Genomic DNA, 13,683 nt, shown 5'->3' on the forward strand with positions numbered 1-13,683 from the left:
TAGTTTTTTTTTAAATATCAAGGTCCTTTACAATTAAATATTTGGTTTTTATATCGTGCTATTGTAATATGGCTATATCCCAGTAATCTAGAAAGCCAAGGATAAATATTGAAATATCCATGCTGGTTTGGTGTTTATAAAATATCCAAACTTCCAGGTAATGTTTCAAACTGAGTAACGATCGCGTGAGTTGGCTTTGAATAACACTTTCAACAAACGCATGTTCTCTTATTTTAACTTATTAGATATTAGTTAGATTAGATTTCCTAAAGATATAAAATAGGTGTTTGAACAAATGACATTCAACAAAAATGTTATAGAAATAAATAACTTTATTTACATTTAAACGTAAAAAAATTGTCGTTTTATACAAATTCCATTCCAAGAATACCACATTCCTAAAAAAGAGTTAATGGGAATAAAAACGACAATTTGGAAGAACTAAATCTAGTGAGAGCTGAAAATTAAACCCGGAAAAATAAATTTGACATACAGAAAACCACGATACTGGTTACGTTATTAGTGTTCTTTTGATTTGATATTTGTTTTCTCACACGAACTTATCCACTACTTACTAGATTTGATATTACAGAAAATGAAACACCATCATCTTAAATACTAAGTAATTATAAAAATTGCAAATTCTATTTTTATAATTTTTGATCTAGGAAGTCGTTAAAAAACCGTTGTAGCTTGCTATGATGATGTTGATATCAACGTACACGTTCTCTTGGAATAGTGCATATCCTTCTTTCAGGTATAATTAAATTGTTGTTTTAATTGAAAAAATAAGTGTTTTGTTTTAAACAATAAGATGTATATTTAAAATACCGCAGGTGAAGGTCGGATTGAAATGAAGCACATGATTAATAAACCTTTATTGCTTAACTAAAGGGTTTCAGAAATCCTTCATTCGGTCTAATGTATCTTCTAGCTGCAACATTTTCTCAAACTTTTATCTGATACTGATTAGATTAGATTTTCTATTGAAATAAAATAGGCGTTCGAATAAATTACAATAAACAGAATTTGTTTATTTACTCGTAGGGAAATTAAAACAATTTATTAATGAGATTAACACGTTCATTGCCATTCATCTCAACAAAAACCCATCGCGTTCCAAATTCAAGCCCTGATACGCACGCGTCCTTGGCAGTGAATGTTTGTACTTTAAAAAACACCGTAATTGTCTTATATAAAATATAAACAAACTTTATTATTAAATAAAATTTTTATTTTTATAAAATAAAAACAGCAATTTGAAATAAGTATAATTATTAAATCTGGAAAATATATGTGACATACACAAAACCGGTATCGGTAACTTTTCGATCTGATCGATTTTTCATCATCGATCTGACCATTTTTGTCTCCTCTAACGAACATATCTAATATGACATCATTAGGAATTGTAAATTAATTATTTAGAAATTATAGATAATTAAATACGGTTACCATAAAGATTCAATATTTATAAAAATTGTTGCAGTTCGTAATATCTTACAATGATATTGATGCTAGCATACGTGTTCTCTTGGAATACTTAGCGTATAATTAAGTTATTTTTGTTCTTATTTGAAGTTGTTGAAAAATAAGAGTAAAATTTCGTGGGAGATGATTCATGAGATTTAAACATTTTTCAGGATTTAAGGTTTAATTGAAATGAAGCAATTGATTAATAAAACTTTATTGCTTAACTAAAGGGTTTCAGTGATTTCAGTTGTTTCAGAAATCCATCATTCGGTCTGATGCATCTTCTAGCTGTAACGACTCTGTCGAAGGCCTCTTGGAAGCTGTGCTGTCTCTTCAGTATCAAAAACGCTATCACAACTGATGCAGATCGACTAACACCAGCGTTACAATGAACTAAGACGTTGCTGCTGCTGTTCAAAGCTGTTTCTATGAAATCCAAACAATCCTTGAGATATATGCTTAGATCTGTTTCCGGAACGTCAAGCATTTCGATAAATTTGTAGGTGACATCATCGCATTTGACTGGAGCTTCGATTCCTACACTCAGTACATTCTTTATATCGTGATGTTGTAACACGGATTCGTCACAACAATCCTGTGAGCCCAAAAACAAGTGCTCCGTTATCTGGGCCGGCTTGTTGTCGGGACTGGTGTCCACCACATAACCGGAACCATTTCTGCCAAGGCTGATAACAGTATCGCTGACTTCTACATATTGTTGTCCGTCTGGTCGGGTAATGATGGTCCGTGTTGGCTTCAAACGACACTTGGTGTCCTTCAGTTGGTCTAGTAAACCCATTTCTGTCTTTCCACACACAAATTTTTATCTTATATTGATTAGATTAGACTTTCTAGAGAATTAAAATACACGTTCGAACAGATGATAACGAACAGATTAAATTTTAAGGAAATTAAAACATATATGTTGATCTGGTAAGTTTAATTAAAAACTGACAACTAAAAGTGCAACTGAATTTTATTTAGATGTAGATACAATTTTTGTCGCAATTTTTTATTTTGTAACTTAATAGTTTTGTTTATGTTTGTACTTTAAAAAAATAACATTGAGTTCTACGAGAATTTGCTGTTTCTATTGTGATTATTTCACAAACATTTTCACGTCGTTTTCATTCATAAAAAAAAAACTAACGACAACAGAAAGAGCAATTTCGAACAATAAATTTAACGTGACTGAAAATTAAACCTGGAAAAATATATTTAACATATCCAAAACCACTATCCTACTTATGTCTAATAGGCCCGAAAAGAGAAACTGAACGCCGTCAGTTGCTCTTCGACCTGGACCTGCTTTTGCTCTTGGAGCGTTCTTTGGACGGTTCACGGGACTTGGACTGCTCTCTCGACGCGGACCTCGACCTGCGCTCGTTCTCTTTGGATCTGGACCTGGACCGGTCATCGGGCGATTTGGACCGCTCGCCGCGGCCGTTCTCCTCACGTCCGTTCTCTTTCGACCGCGACCGCGACTTGGAACCCTCCTCCTTGGACCGGGACCGGTCCTCACGTGGCCTTTTCGTCGTCTCCTTGGAGGCGGACCGCGATCTCGACCTAGACCGTTTCGCGGACCGACTCCTCGACCTCGACCCCTTGTCGTCCGCGCTGTTCGACCGTCTTCGTTTAGGCGACTTGCTCCTCGACCGGCTGCGGCTCTTCGACTTGCTGCCGGACCGGGAACGGGATCGGCTTCGAGAGCTGGACCGCGTACTCCTCCTAGAACGACGCGCGGACTTATCCTCAAATACCTTGATCCGTCTGCCGTTCAGCTCGGTGTCGTCCAGTTTCTCGATAGCGTTCTTCATATCGCTATAGCTGGCAAACTCCACCACGCCCTCGTTCTTGCGTTTGTGCGCGTCGGCGTACGTGACCTCGCCGGCCTGGCGCATGTAATCCTTCAAGTCCTGCCAAGACACGCGGCTGGACAGGTTCTCAACGATGATCCTGTAACCAGTGTGAGTCGGCGGGCCGTACTTGTTGCGACCGACGCGGTCCCTGTCGCGATCCCGACCCCTGCTGCCCGAACTGCCCCACTGGTCGCGGCCCCGCGGCGTTCCTCGGGCTATCTCCACCGTCACCCTCTCGCCGAGAAGCCGTTTCCCGTTCAGCTCGTACACCGCGTCGTCCGCGTCCTTGCAATCGTCGAACTCGACGAAACCGTAGCCGGACTTGATGAGTATATCGCGCATGCGACCGAAGCCCCTAAAGAACCGCTCGAGGTCTCGCTTCGACGTTCCGTATGGAAGGCCGCCTATGTAAACCCGTGAACCGACCATCTTTTACGACAAATATTCGGATTCAATGAGTTAACATAAAAAAATTAATATCAAGACAATCTACTAATCCTTGGCAAGTCTAATCGAATCAATTTTTTCGATAATCAATACTCGATGTTGCACAGATAGAGTCCATGGGGCGGAAGGGTTCTTATCCGCGGGTTCCAACTATTGACGGAGGGAACTTGTAGCATACACCGGATATCTTTGAGATCCACTATGCCCGTACCTGCTGCGAGGATTGCAGCGCCACAACGTCGAACCTGCGACAAAATAAGTCTCTATCAGTTTCGAATAAGTCTTCGTTAGCTCGGTGTCTACTAATGGGCTTGTTTTAATTTACGGTGATCAATTCAAAACTACTCTCTAACAAGAAATAAAATAATACAAAAATTTATATTTTCACTTGTCGTGAACGTGAACTTTTCTTCTCAGCTCGTTTTGTTATTCTTCAATTTAAGCAGTATTTTTCACTCCACAATTTTTATTAGTTGGTTATTAAATTTTGACTATTAAAATTAATCATTGGGATCGAGAATGAATTCTTACGTATGGTGGCACGTACTGTCTTCCAAATGGAGTTATTTGATTTAATGCCAGAATCAGCCGAGGAACAAAACCAGAGACGCAGATTACATCTCGGACATATTTGTCGAACGAATTTTCCAGAAACAATGAGCCGACTATACTGCCACATCCATAACATGGATATTTGGTTTAAATCATTTTGAGTTAGTGATTTTAGACATAAGAGTTCCTCGAACAAAAAAAAAAAAGACGAATTGTAGACATTATTGAGAATTCATTCAAAAGTTAAAAAACATTTGGGAAGATCGGGATAAATTTAAATTAAAGGAAACACCTCTATTAGACCAAAAATAATTATCTGTGGTATATGGAATATTAAAAATGGATCAAGTGTGCTAATCCAATATAAAGAAAACAGATTGAAAATCTAATTTTACCACGGTCTGATTTTCTGATCGCTAAACAAAAGTGGATATTGTGTGCTAATTTAGAACAAAAAAAAAACAGTGAGTAGTCTCATACAACCATCCATATCGCAACCTCAGACAAATTACTGAGTAGATACTAGAGGCTGCTAAAATCTCAAATGGAAAACTTTGTATCAATAATCACTATGAAAAAAGTCAATAGCATGTAAACAAAGTCATCTTCTTGCATAACAACACTCGGTCACTTGTTACGAGAGATGCAGAAGTTTCATCTCCGCAATTTAAGAGTTCTAGTGCACTCACCAAATCTAGTGCCTTTTGATTACCTCAGGTGAAGGCATCATGACCCGGTTGATACCTGTTCTTCAAAGACATCACAAAAGCGCGAAAATTGGCAATTTAAATAAAAAAAGATAAGAATTAATTGCAGATCCTAATAACTATATTAATGGCTTTTAAAACAACTATAAAATTATTTGTATTATTTTCAACAAATGACTGTTTGAATTCTTTTACTGGTAATATTTTGATTTTAGCTGAGTGATAAACAGTCATACCTTAAAATGAAAAATCACATGGTAGCCTGAATGATATGAACCAAAGTATAAGTCACCAAAGTCGTCAGTCAGCTGGTTTGGAAGAGGGGGGACCAAGGGCCTAGAGGGCTCACTGTAAGAAGGCAAATTATTAAGCAGGGCTGCCTTTTACATTGTACATACATATTATTTAGGCAAATAAACGCACAGTATCATACAATGTATCTAATAATATGGCAACACTGTTGTATAAACTATATCAATGTTATAATAATCATTAAGATAAGAATAGTGGTACTAGAAATAAAATCATGTCAAAGATAATTTGTAAAATTGAATCCGAATAGGGTTAATGCAATAATAAAAATCTTAAAAATTTTTACAGATTAGATAAATTTAAAATCGCTTCACATTAAATAAACTGAAATCACTAAATATCTCCAAAAATGTAATTTTTCATACTAAAATGTTAGAAAAAAAAGTAAGCAACTAAGGAAAACAGATGAATAACCATCTGATTGGCTCCAACTAGAAATTAATAAACTTCTATGATTTATACCGATTTTTCTATTAAGGTCCGGATTTCAGTCCACCCAATTCTGCCCTGGCCAAACGTATCGGTAGATCCCGATGCTCCCTCGCCTCATCCGACCAGCTAGAACCCTCGAGCCCCCCTTTCGCCACGTTGCCAACATGCCAAGTGCCCTCCGGTCCTCGGAAGCCATTTTGCAACAGTGGGCCGGCGACACCAGCTAAACAAGCGTTCAGTTGTTGTCAATTTTATAGTATTCATAATATATTCATGCGAAAATAGTTTGGATTACTTACAACTGTTATACTTCAGTACCTTTAAAAGTGATCTCACTTAACGTTACTTTAACTATCCAGAGAAAATTGGAACCATACGAAAACGTGCCAATGCGATAAAAACGACGCACACAAAATGAAAGATCAGTACGGTTGACAGAATTGACATTTGAAAACCAGGAACGCCAACCGAAAGCAATATATGCTAATGCCGAGAAACAAAATAAAGGATATCGAATGGTTACTAGAAAAATGTATTATAATTTTATTCCCTATTAGTTTTATAATTATCATTTTACACGTTCTTGCCCCGCCGCCGCATTATTAATTTAGAGGTGTAGGAAAGGGGAACAATATCGATATTTTCAACAAGTCTATTTGGACAGGTCCATTAAATATTAATATAGTTCTATGATTTACTTATATTATAAAGAAAAATAATTTAATAGGATTAACAATAAAATCGGGAATAAATAGAAATAGCGCTATTTCATAAAAAAAAGCTATGGCAAATTTGACTAGATGTTAACTTGTTTTTATATTTTATTTTAGAATATTCAGTTTTAGTATTATTTTTCTTTATTACTAGTCGCCAATAAAATAGAAAAGTAACTTTGTACTTTGCCACTTAAAATAATAATTATTTGAAATCATCTGGTTTACATGAATTCACTGTTAAATAATTCAATTTTTTTATAATAAAATACATAAAGTGGTGTTAAGAAAATTGACTTTGACAGCTATAGTTGCCAACCTTACCGATTCAATATAGATATTTGGAAAATTATACATTGCACAGAACATATCGATTTATAGAACTAGGTTAAAATACTATTTTCAATAATATATTATCGAATAACTCACTAATATTGGATATTTCGATAGCTCCCATTATTATAAATAACCAAACAATAAGTTATCCAATATTCAAAACATTTTGATATCAAATTATATGTACCTGTTTATATAAAAATCCTTTCCCTTTGAAATATATATCTAGGAATGTATACGTGTTGGGGTCAAAATTTTGTAAAGCATTTCGTGGCCAACTAAAATCGGCACTTATTCCGATATCTGTCATTCTTTTTTCAATAATATCTATCCGTTCGATTTCTTTAACGGTGCTTTTTGGTTCATCGTTACTTTTAGATTTGAATGTTCGAAAATCGTGAACACCTTCAAATAATTTTGCACTTTCCCGCATAAGATCGATATCTATGGTTTTTGCTCTAAAATTAACCAAAAAGGATTAATGGCACTACGATTATTTTTCTGTCTGCTCTACTTACCCATAGAAGTGGCATCTTTTGAACTCTTCAATAGGTAAAAACCTCAACAAAGTTGTTGTTATGTCTTCATCATACTTTAACAAAATTACTCTATAGAGGTATGTACGGGAGATTGCTGATTTTTTACAGTGAAAATCATTCGGAACAAGTTTCGTACTTAAAACTCTAATGGGCAGTTCCTCTTTGGTAAAATACCGGTTAAGACATAAAGTAATATTTTGCGGTTCGAAAATCATATTGTTACAGCTTTGAAGGTCAACGTGACAAGTTGTATTCAAAGCATGAACTCCTGCATCGGTTCTGAATAGGGAAGATAACAGATAAATGGGGAGGATATGAAGTTTGGGGCTATTATCGTATTTTTACCTACTGGCCATAAAAACTATTGGGTTATTTACAGGTCTCAATCTCTTAAGACCCATTTCCAATCTACCTTGGACAGTACTTGGATCATCTAGATTCGCAATGCGTCTGGTAACTTGTCTTTGAGATCCCCTGATTAATTAACAATTCTCTAAATGTAATATATACGGATTTATAGATTTCAAAAATTACCTGAAAGGAGAACCAATGTAGGAGAAATTTATTAAATATCTTGCCCAACCAGCAGCATTAGTTGATCCCATCGTGCCGGTAGTTTTTGAGGTTAGAATATTATGAAACACGCCTTACATTGTATAAAAGTATCGTATTTTCTGATAAACATAAAGAACATACCAAAAAATTTGCATTTTTGAACAAAATTGGAACAACTTCAAAAATTGTAATAAATTAACTGAAAATATATTAATAATATTCTTACAATTTAAGGATTTAAATCAGTTATATCACACACTAATACTTCTTCTGCGTCTCTATTCTGCGAGTCGCAAACTTTATTGTTATAATTAGAGTCCTCCTTTAACCAACCTTGACTTCTTCCAGTCTCACAATCAGTTACCACAAATAATTCTTTGTCTTGTGAATCCAATTCACTTCTAATAAAATGCTCTAATTCCCCAGACTATGGGTAAAAAAGCTATTATGTGAAGTCGTGATTTTAAAATAAATATTACCCTTCCTATTGATTTTGGTGCTTCTAATTTAGAGTCCAAATTATAATAGATACCATATAGATTTCGTATAGCTATCCAGTGTCTCCTCCGTAAAGGAATTGTAATAAAGCTAAATTTGTAATCAGAGGGAATGTTTAATATAAAACCTACAATATTTTGAAGGTTTAAACATGAAGGATCCCTACAACATCATATGAAAAGCACCAGAGAGATTTTGTTTATAAAATGATGTTGTGTCTTACTTCCTTTTATCAAACCAAATCATATCATAACCTCTCGATTGCAGAGCGCTCATAATTACATTGACATCATAGTTTCCAAGACCTAAAATTGATCTATGGGGATTTATCCAGTTTTCTGGGCTTAATGTATGGCAGATTGAATCTAATTCATTTTTGGAAAATGCCGTCCTGTCTTGAAATAAATTGTTGAGGGCGTGAAGCGCACACAGTTCCCGTACTTGTCTTTCGTGGTAAATTGTTTCGTTGGTTTCTTGCTGAAAATTCATTTTATTCCAAATAATATTTATAAACAATTTTTTATCAATTTTTAATGGAAGGTTAATCTGTCAATCTCTTCTTTAAATATAAACTGGGTTATATTTTTTGCTTTTTAGTTTTTATTCGATATTTTGATAAAATGATTTTATTTTTTAAGACATTTGCAATATTTTACAGTCAATATTTTATTAGAAAACACTGGTTTTTCGTAAAATCTTAGAAATTGGTAATGTCTAGAGTTTCGTCACTTAAAATGGCGGCGTCTAATGAGACAACCCACGAGATTTTACGGTGTGGCTCGAGTCACGTAATAAATAATACTATAGGAATAAAGTTGGAAAATATAAACGATTCTGATACAGTTGAAATTAATTTAGGTACGAGATGCCGCGGCTGCTTTACGGACGACTCGGAAATGCATTATTTATATTCGGTTATAGATCAGAAGTTGAGTTTGGCTGATATTTTAACCCAGGCAATATCTTATCCGGTAAGTTGGTACGAAGAAATATTCATGCTATTTTGGGTAATTTTTCAAATCTGGTTGCAGATACAGGAAAATGATGGTTTTCCTCCGTATCTATGTGCAAAATGTACAACATGCTTAGTTGATTTTTATAATTTTAAGTTACAATTTGAAAGAACAGATATATATATCCGAACATTGTTGGGAAAAAATGAGTTACCACAAAATGAATATGTAGAGAGTACGACAAATGTTCTAAATAAGTCAGACACTGACAATGCATCAGAAGAAAATGTTAATTTAAATAACATTAATTTGAAACAAGGTAACAATTTAAAATTTCATTGCCGTTACTGGTCTAAATCATTTTTTGTTAGAGGAACTTGATTTAAATTGTACAATATGCAGCTTAGACTTAAAGGACTCAGATGAATATGACACCCACATGGCAAAGTTACATGGTCAAAATCCTTTTGAAAAATATGCAACTTTCAGAGAATTGGTTAATGCAAGACAAAAAGTAAAAACAGAAACTGGAAGAAAACTGAAGTATATAAAAGATGATCTTGAAAAAGAAAAACTGCTTCAAATGCCTGGAAAGCTGTGTAGGTTTTGTCAAAAGAAGTTTCCGGAAGATGAATTCAAGTTTCATTGGGAATTACATAAAGTAAATTTATTATATATCACATTAAAATATTATTTTTTAAATGCTGTTTGTTGTTATTTAGTGGTGTTTTTTTAGTGATGCTTATTAATTTTTAGAAACACGTTTGTGAGTATTGTGGTCATAAATGTATTAAGAAATCCGATTTAGATGTACATCGCCAGAGTGTACATGGTTATGAAAGGAACTATATATGTTATATATGCAATAAAGGCTTTAAAACAAAACAGTTACTCAATAGGGTATTTTTTGTGTACATAATACAGACTGCATTTTATTACTATAACATTTTAGCATTTAATAGTTCACACCAATCCAAGATCTTTTATTTGTCATCATTGTGGTAATAGATTTAACGATAAGTCTACACTAAATACTCACATTCAACTGAAGCACATTAAAAGTAGGAATTTTATCTGCTCTATATGTGGTTTAGCATTCCCATTGAAGTCAACGTTGGATAAACATGTCTTGAGACATAACAAAAATAGACCCCCTTCATTTTTTTGTAACGTTTGTGAGTTTTCGATTTATACTAAGTTTACATTTATAATAATCTTGATTGTTATAGGTAATGCAGGATTTAAAGATAATTCTTCATTGAAACGACATCATTTAATGAAGCACACAGATGACTATGAGAAACCACAGTGTCAATTCTGTAAAAAGAGTTACTGTTCTAAAACAAAATTAAGGTGCCACATCGACCGGTATCATAGTGGTACCAAGTATGAACGAAAGAAAAGGTGCTTGAAACGAAATAATCTTTTATACAATTTAGATGGTACGGATGAAGAAAGTAACGACATCGATGATAAAGTCGAAAATCCAGGGAATAGCCAGAGCGACTTTTTGTCAACATATGAGTAAGTTTGACATGCGATTGTCTTTTGTCTATTTGCTTGTTTTTTATATGTATTATTTTTCAGATATACCTCAGAAGTAGGATTTTACCACCGAGAAAAAATTAGTACAGAAAATACGTCCGAATCAGATGTTTGAAATGTTTTTGTTATGGTTTGATAATATTTTACCAGAGCGAATATTTATGTTATTGTTTTTGCATTCTATATCGACATTTACTGGTAATACTTTGTCAATTATATTTAATTTATATCAATTATATTATTATTATTTTGATATATATTTGTTATGGATAATTTGTTTTATTTTATTTTTGATACATACTATTTGTACACAAAGTATCAGTTTACGTATTGCAGTTTTACGTTGAATCCTGAATACACTCAGGTAGTATAAAAATTTTTATATAATCTTTAGTTTTAAAGATATGCATTGGAAAGTATATATATATATATAATATATATATATATATATATATATATATGGATAAAAATGAGTGTTTTTTTATATTATATGTTTTATTACTAAGTTTTTTTTATTATATAAGTCAATTTAAACAGGATTTTCATTTAATTTTTTTGCTGTCATCTTTTTCAAAATAGTGGCAGGTTATTAGAAATTACAGCGATTATAAAATAATTTTATTGTGGATCGAATGGTATTACAGTAATTTTTATACGTTTAGTTAGATGCAAAGATGATTTCCAAAAAAAGAAAAATGAGTACCGGTTTGGTTGGCGCAGTGGTAGAGACAGCCCACTTACTGTTGCTATAGTCGCGGATTTGAACCCTGCTGGGCCATGGTCGTAAATTTATGTTTGTGATTGTCCTAGGCAAGAGTGTAAAATCGGACAAGGAAAATGATCCCAGTTACGCCAGTCACCAGGCAGGGTAAGACTTGATGTCTTCTGGGATGATTTCTAAGTTGTCTCTCGCCAGTCGGTACGCTTAATGCCGATGATTGTGGTTCGGAGCCCACGTTAAATAGTAGGTCCAGTCCAGGTAAGCCCTCGTTGGTAAAAAGGAGACTTAGATTTATGTTTATATTAGAATTTTCAACTTTTTACTATTTCCCCTTAAATAATCACAGTTTTGATAATCACTTTATTGCTTTCAAAATTGGTTTAAAATAAACGATGTTTTTCTCAAATGTACGTATAATGTTCAACAACTGACAAGGTTGTAATTATTTTCCAGAACTAGACTCTTGTAATAAATTGTGGGTGAATTTACATCGCAGAATTGCGATTACAGGGCGATCACTAGTAGTAACCAAATTCAGTATAATACTAGTGCATTTTTCACACGAAATTATTGATTGGAGTGATCTACGAGTCGTATAACATAAATCTCACCCATTGGGCAGATAGTGGAATGGTAAGAGATTAATAATAATAAAGAAATTGTTGGTAGGTTGATTTATTTAACCAGTATATAAATAAAGGCAAAGAATCTGGACATGGGATGTTATGAAGCCCCACTCTACTAGAATCTTTAGACATCTAGACCAATTCAGATGGGATCTAAGAGAAAACAACAAACTTTGGGAGGTGAGAAAAAGAGTATAATCAGGGCCTTAACACCACTAACGTTGGCAGGCGTAATTTAGACTTATTATCGCATCTCAGAATTGGTCACTGCAAACTGACCCATGAGTTTCCCATTAAGGGAGGAAGTCCACCACTGTGAGTCGAATGTGGTGCCCCACTGTCAACCAAACACATAATCGAATGACGAATATTAATCGAAAAGACGGTTCATCAACCTGGAAGAGACGATGGACCAGTGCCTTAGGCTGGAGAACCTGAATGAGCTGATTAATTTTTAAACCGTAACAGGACTATTACTAGAAATATAATAGTGTGCATTGACTGTTTAGTAATTGACTACTTTTTATTATCGACTGTTTCAGTCGCTATTTTTGGTTGGACTGATTTTACTACTTTTTATTAGTGACTGTTGTTACATAGATTTATATATAGTTTCATGATTTTTTTGAAAGTTTTCTTGTAAATAGCAATATATTGTATATTAATAGAGCAACATTTTGGAACGATATTTTTCAAGATTGTTAATTTAATAAGGTAAAAAGATTAAAATTGTGAATGATAAATGGTAAAATACTTTTGACTGTTTTTATGGCAATACTAGGTAATATTTCGATTACTCTGTCAGTTTTTGTTAAAAGTATTTCCGTTCAAAAATAAAGCATTTACTTTATTTAAAATCAGATCATTTTTAATTATGTCATGAATGAGTTTTTTTATGATTAGGTAAATGTTTAATTTTTATTTAGTATTTATGGTTATTATACATCCTTAGTTTTTAGGTTTTGTTTAAGTTGTATTGTATTGTCTATATTTATTATAGATAGTATACTATTTGAAAATAGCAATTAACATATTAAAATATGATAAAACATTTGTGGGGTATTATTCCATTACATAAAAAAAATCCATTACTTTTTACAGATCCACAGAACACTCAAATATGAAAGTAATTCTACTTCGTTTAAAATTAAATTATTAATTGTATCTTAATAGTATTCAGTAATTATTTTTTCGTTCGAAAGGGTTCGTACAACTTCGTCTGATATCACGAACTGAACAAAACAGTCAAACCCTGCGTTTGACTGAAAATAGTAATTAGTATTTTCAGTCGCTAGTTTTTTGACTATCGACTGTTTTCAGTCGATAGTTCCCAACGCTAGTATCTTGTATCCTTATCACTGTCATAGGTTATGCGACCATTATACTGTAGCATTTATATATTCATGTATCTGTAT

The 13,683-nt window shown here is 33.6% G+C and overlaps 5 protein-coding genes and 1 long non-coding RNA gene across 7 annotated transcripts; 2 read left to right on the plus strand and 4 right to left on the minus strand.

Moving 5' to 3' along the window:
- Nucleotides 1-1,671: 1,671 nt before the first annotated feature.
- Mkp (MAP kinase-specific phosphatase) lies at nt 1,672-2,272 on the minus strand. The gene has a single exon (XM_076395534.1). The coding sequence runs from the start codon at nt 2,270-2,272 to the stop codon at nt 1,694-1,696; it is 579 nt and encodes a 192-aa protein (XP_076251649.1). The 3' UTR covers nt 1,672-1,693.
- LOC143190919 (serine-arginine protein 55) lies at nt 1,672-4,018 on the minus strand. The gene has a single exon (XM_083059050.1). The coding sequence runs from the start codon at nt 3,759-3,761 to the stop codon at nt 2,757-2,759; it is 1,005 nt and encodes a 334-aa protein (XP_082915176.1). The 5' UTR covers nt 3,762-4,018; the 3' UTR covers nt 1,672-2,756.
- On the minus strand, nt 3,866-8,291 carry LOC143190920 (tRNA pseudouridine synthase-like 1). 2 transcript variants are annotated; one of them, XM_076395531.1, is made up of 6 exons: nt 8,152-8,291; nt 7,905-8,044; nt 7,716-7,844; nt 7,350-7,649; nt 7,019-7,289; nt 3,866-4,024 (listed from the first exon to the last, which is right to left on the minus strand). In XM_076395531.1, the coding sequence occupies exons 2-6, from the start codon at nt 7,973-7,975 to the stop codon at nt 3,866-3,868; spliced, it is 930 nt and encodes a 309-aa protein (XP_076251646.1). In that variant the 5' UTR covers nt 7,976-8,044; nt 8,152-8,291. The 2 variants fall into 2 exon arrangements, 1 of the variants encoding a protein (XP_076251646.1); XR_013004347.1 differs by lacking the exon at nt 8,152-8,291 and adding an exon at nt 5,275-5,386 and having other exon boundaries at nt 3,984-4,024; nt 7,905-8,115.
- LOC143190921 (josephin-2) lies at nt 8,111-9,008 on the minus strand. Its single transcript, XM_076395533.1, has 3 exons — nt 8,647-9,008; nt 8,405-8,585; nt 8,111-8,352 (listed from the first exon to the last, which is right to left on the minus strand). The coding sequence occupies exons 1-3, from the start codon at nt 8,910-8,912 to the stop codon at nt 8,155-8,157; spliced, it is 645 nt and encodes a 214-aa protein (XP_076251648.1). The 5' UTR covers nt 8,913-9,008; the 3' UTR covers nt 8,111-8,154.
- A 3-nt stretch (nt 9,009-9,011) lies between these two features.
- On the plus strand, nt 9,012-11,176 carry LOC143190918 (uncharacterized). Its single transcript, XM_076395530.1, has 7 exons — nt 9,012-9,394; nt 9,455-9,695; nt 9,748-10,037; nt 10,133-10,276; nt 10,329-10,551; nt 10,606-10,900; nt 10,964-11,176. The coding sequence occupies exons 1-7, from the start codon at nt 9,134-9,136 to the stop codon at nt 11,034-11,036; spliced, it is 1,527 nt and encodes a 508-aa protein (XP_076251645.1). The 5' UTR covers nt 9,012-9,133; the 3' UTR covers nt 11,037-11,176.
- A 252-nt stretch (nt 11,177-11,428) lies between these two features.
- Nucleotides 11,429-13,300, plus strand: LOC143190923 (uncharacterized). The gene is made up of 2 exons (XR_013004348.1): nt 11,429-11,900; nt 12,096-13,300. It is a non-coding gene; the product is annotated as an uncharacterized LOC143190923 (long non-coding RNA).
- The last annotated feature ends 383 nt before the right edge of the window (nt 13,301-13,683 follow it).

The sequence above is a fragment of the Rhynchophorus ferrugineus genome, unplaced genomic scaffold (genome assembly GCF_030347505.1).
Source record: "Rhynchophorus ferrugineus isolate W39M unplaced genomic scaffold, kcgeb_rfMv2 rfM2, whole genome shotgun sequence".
NCBI classification, from domain to species: domain Eukaryota; kingdom Metazoa; phylum Arthropoda; class Insecta; order Coleoptera; family Curculionidae; genus Rhynchophorus; species Rhynchophorus ferrugineus.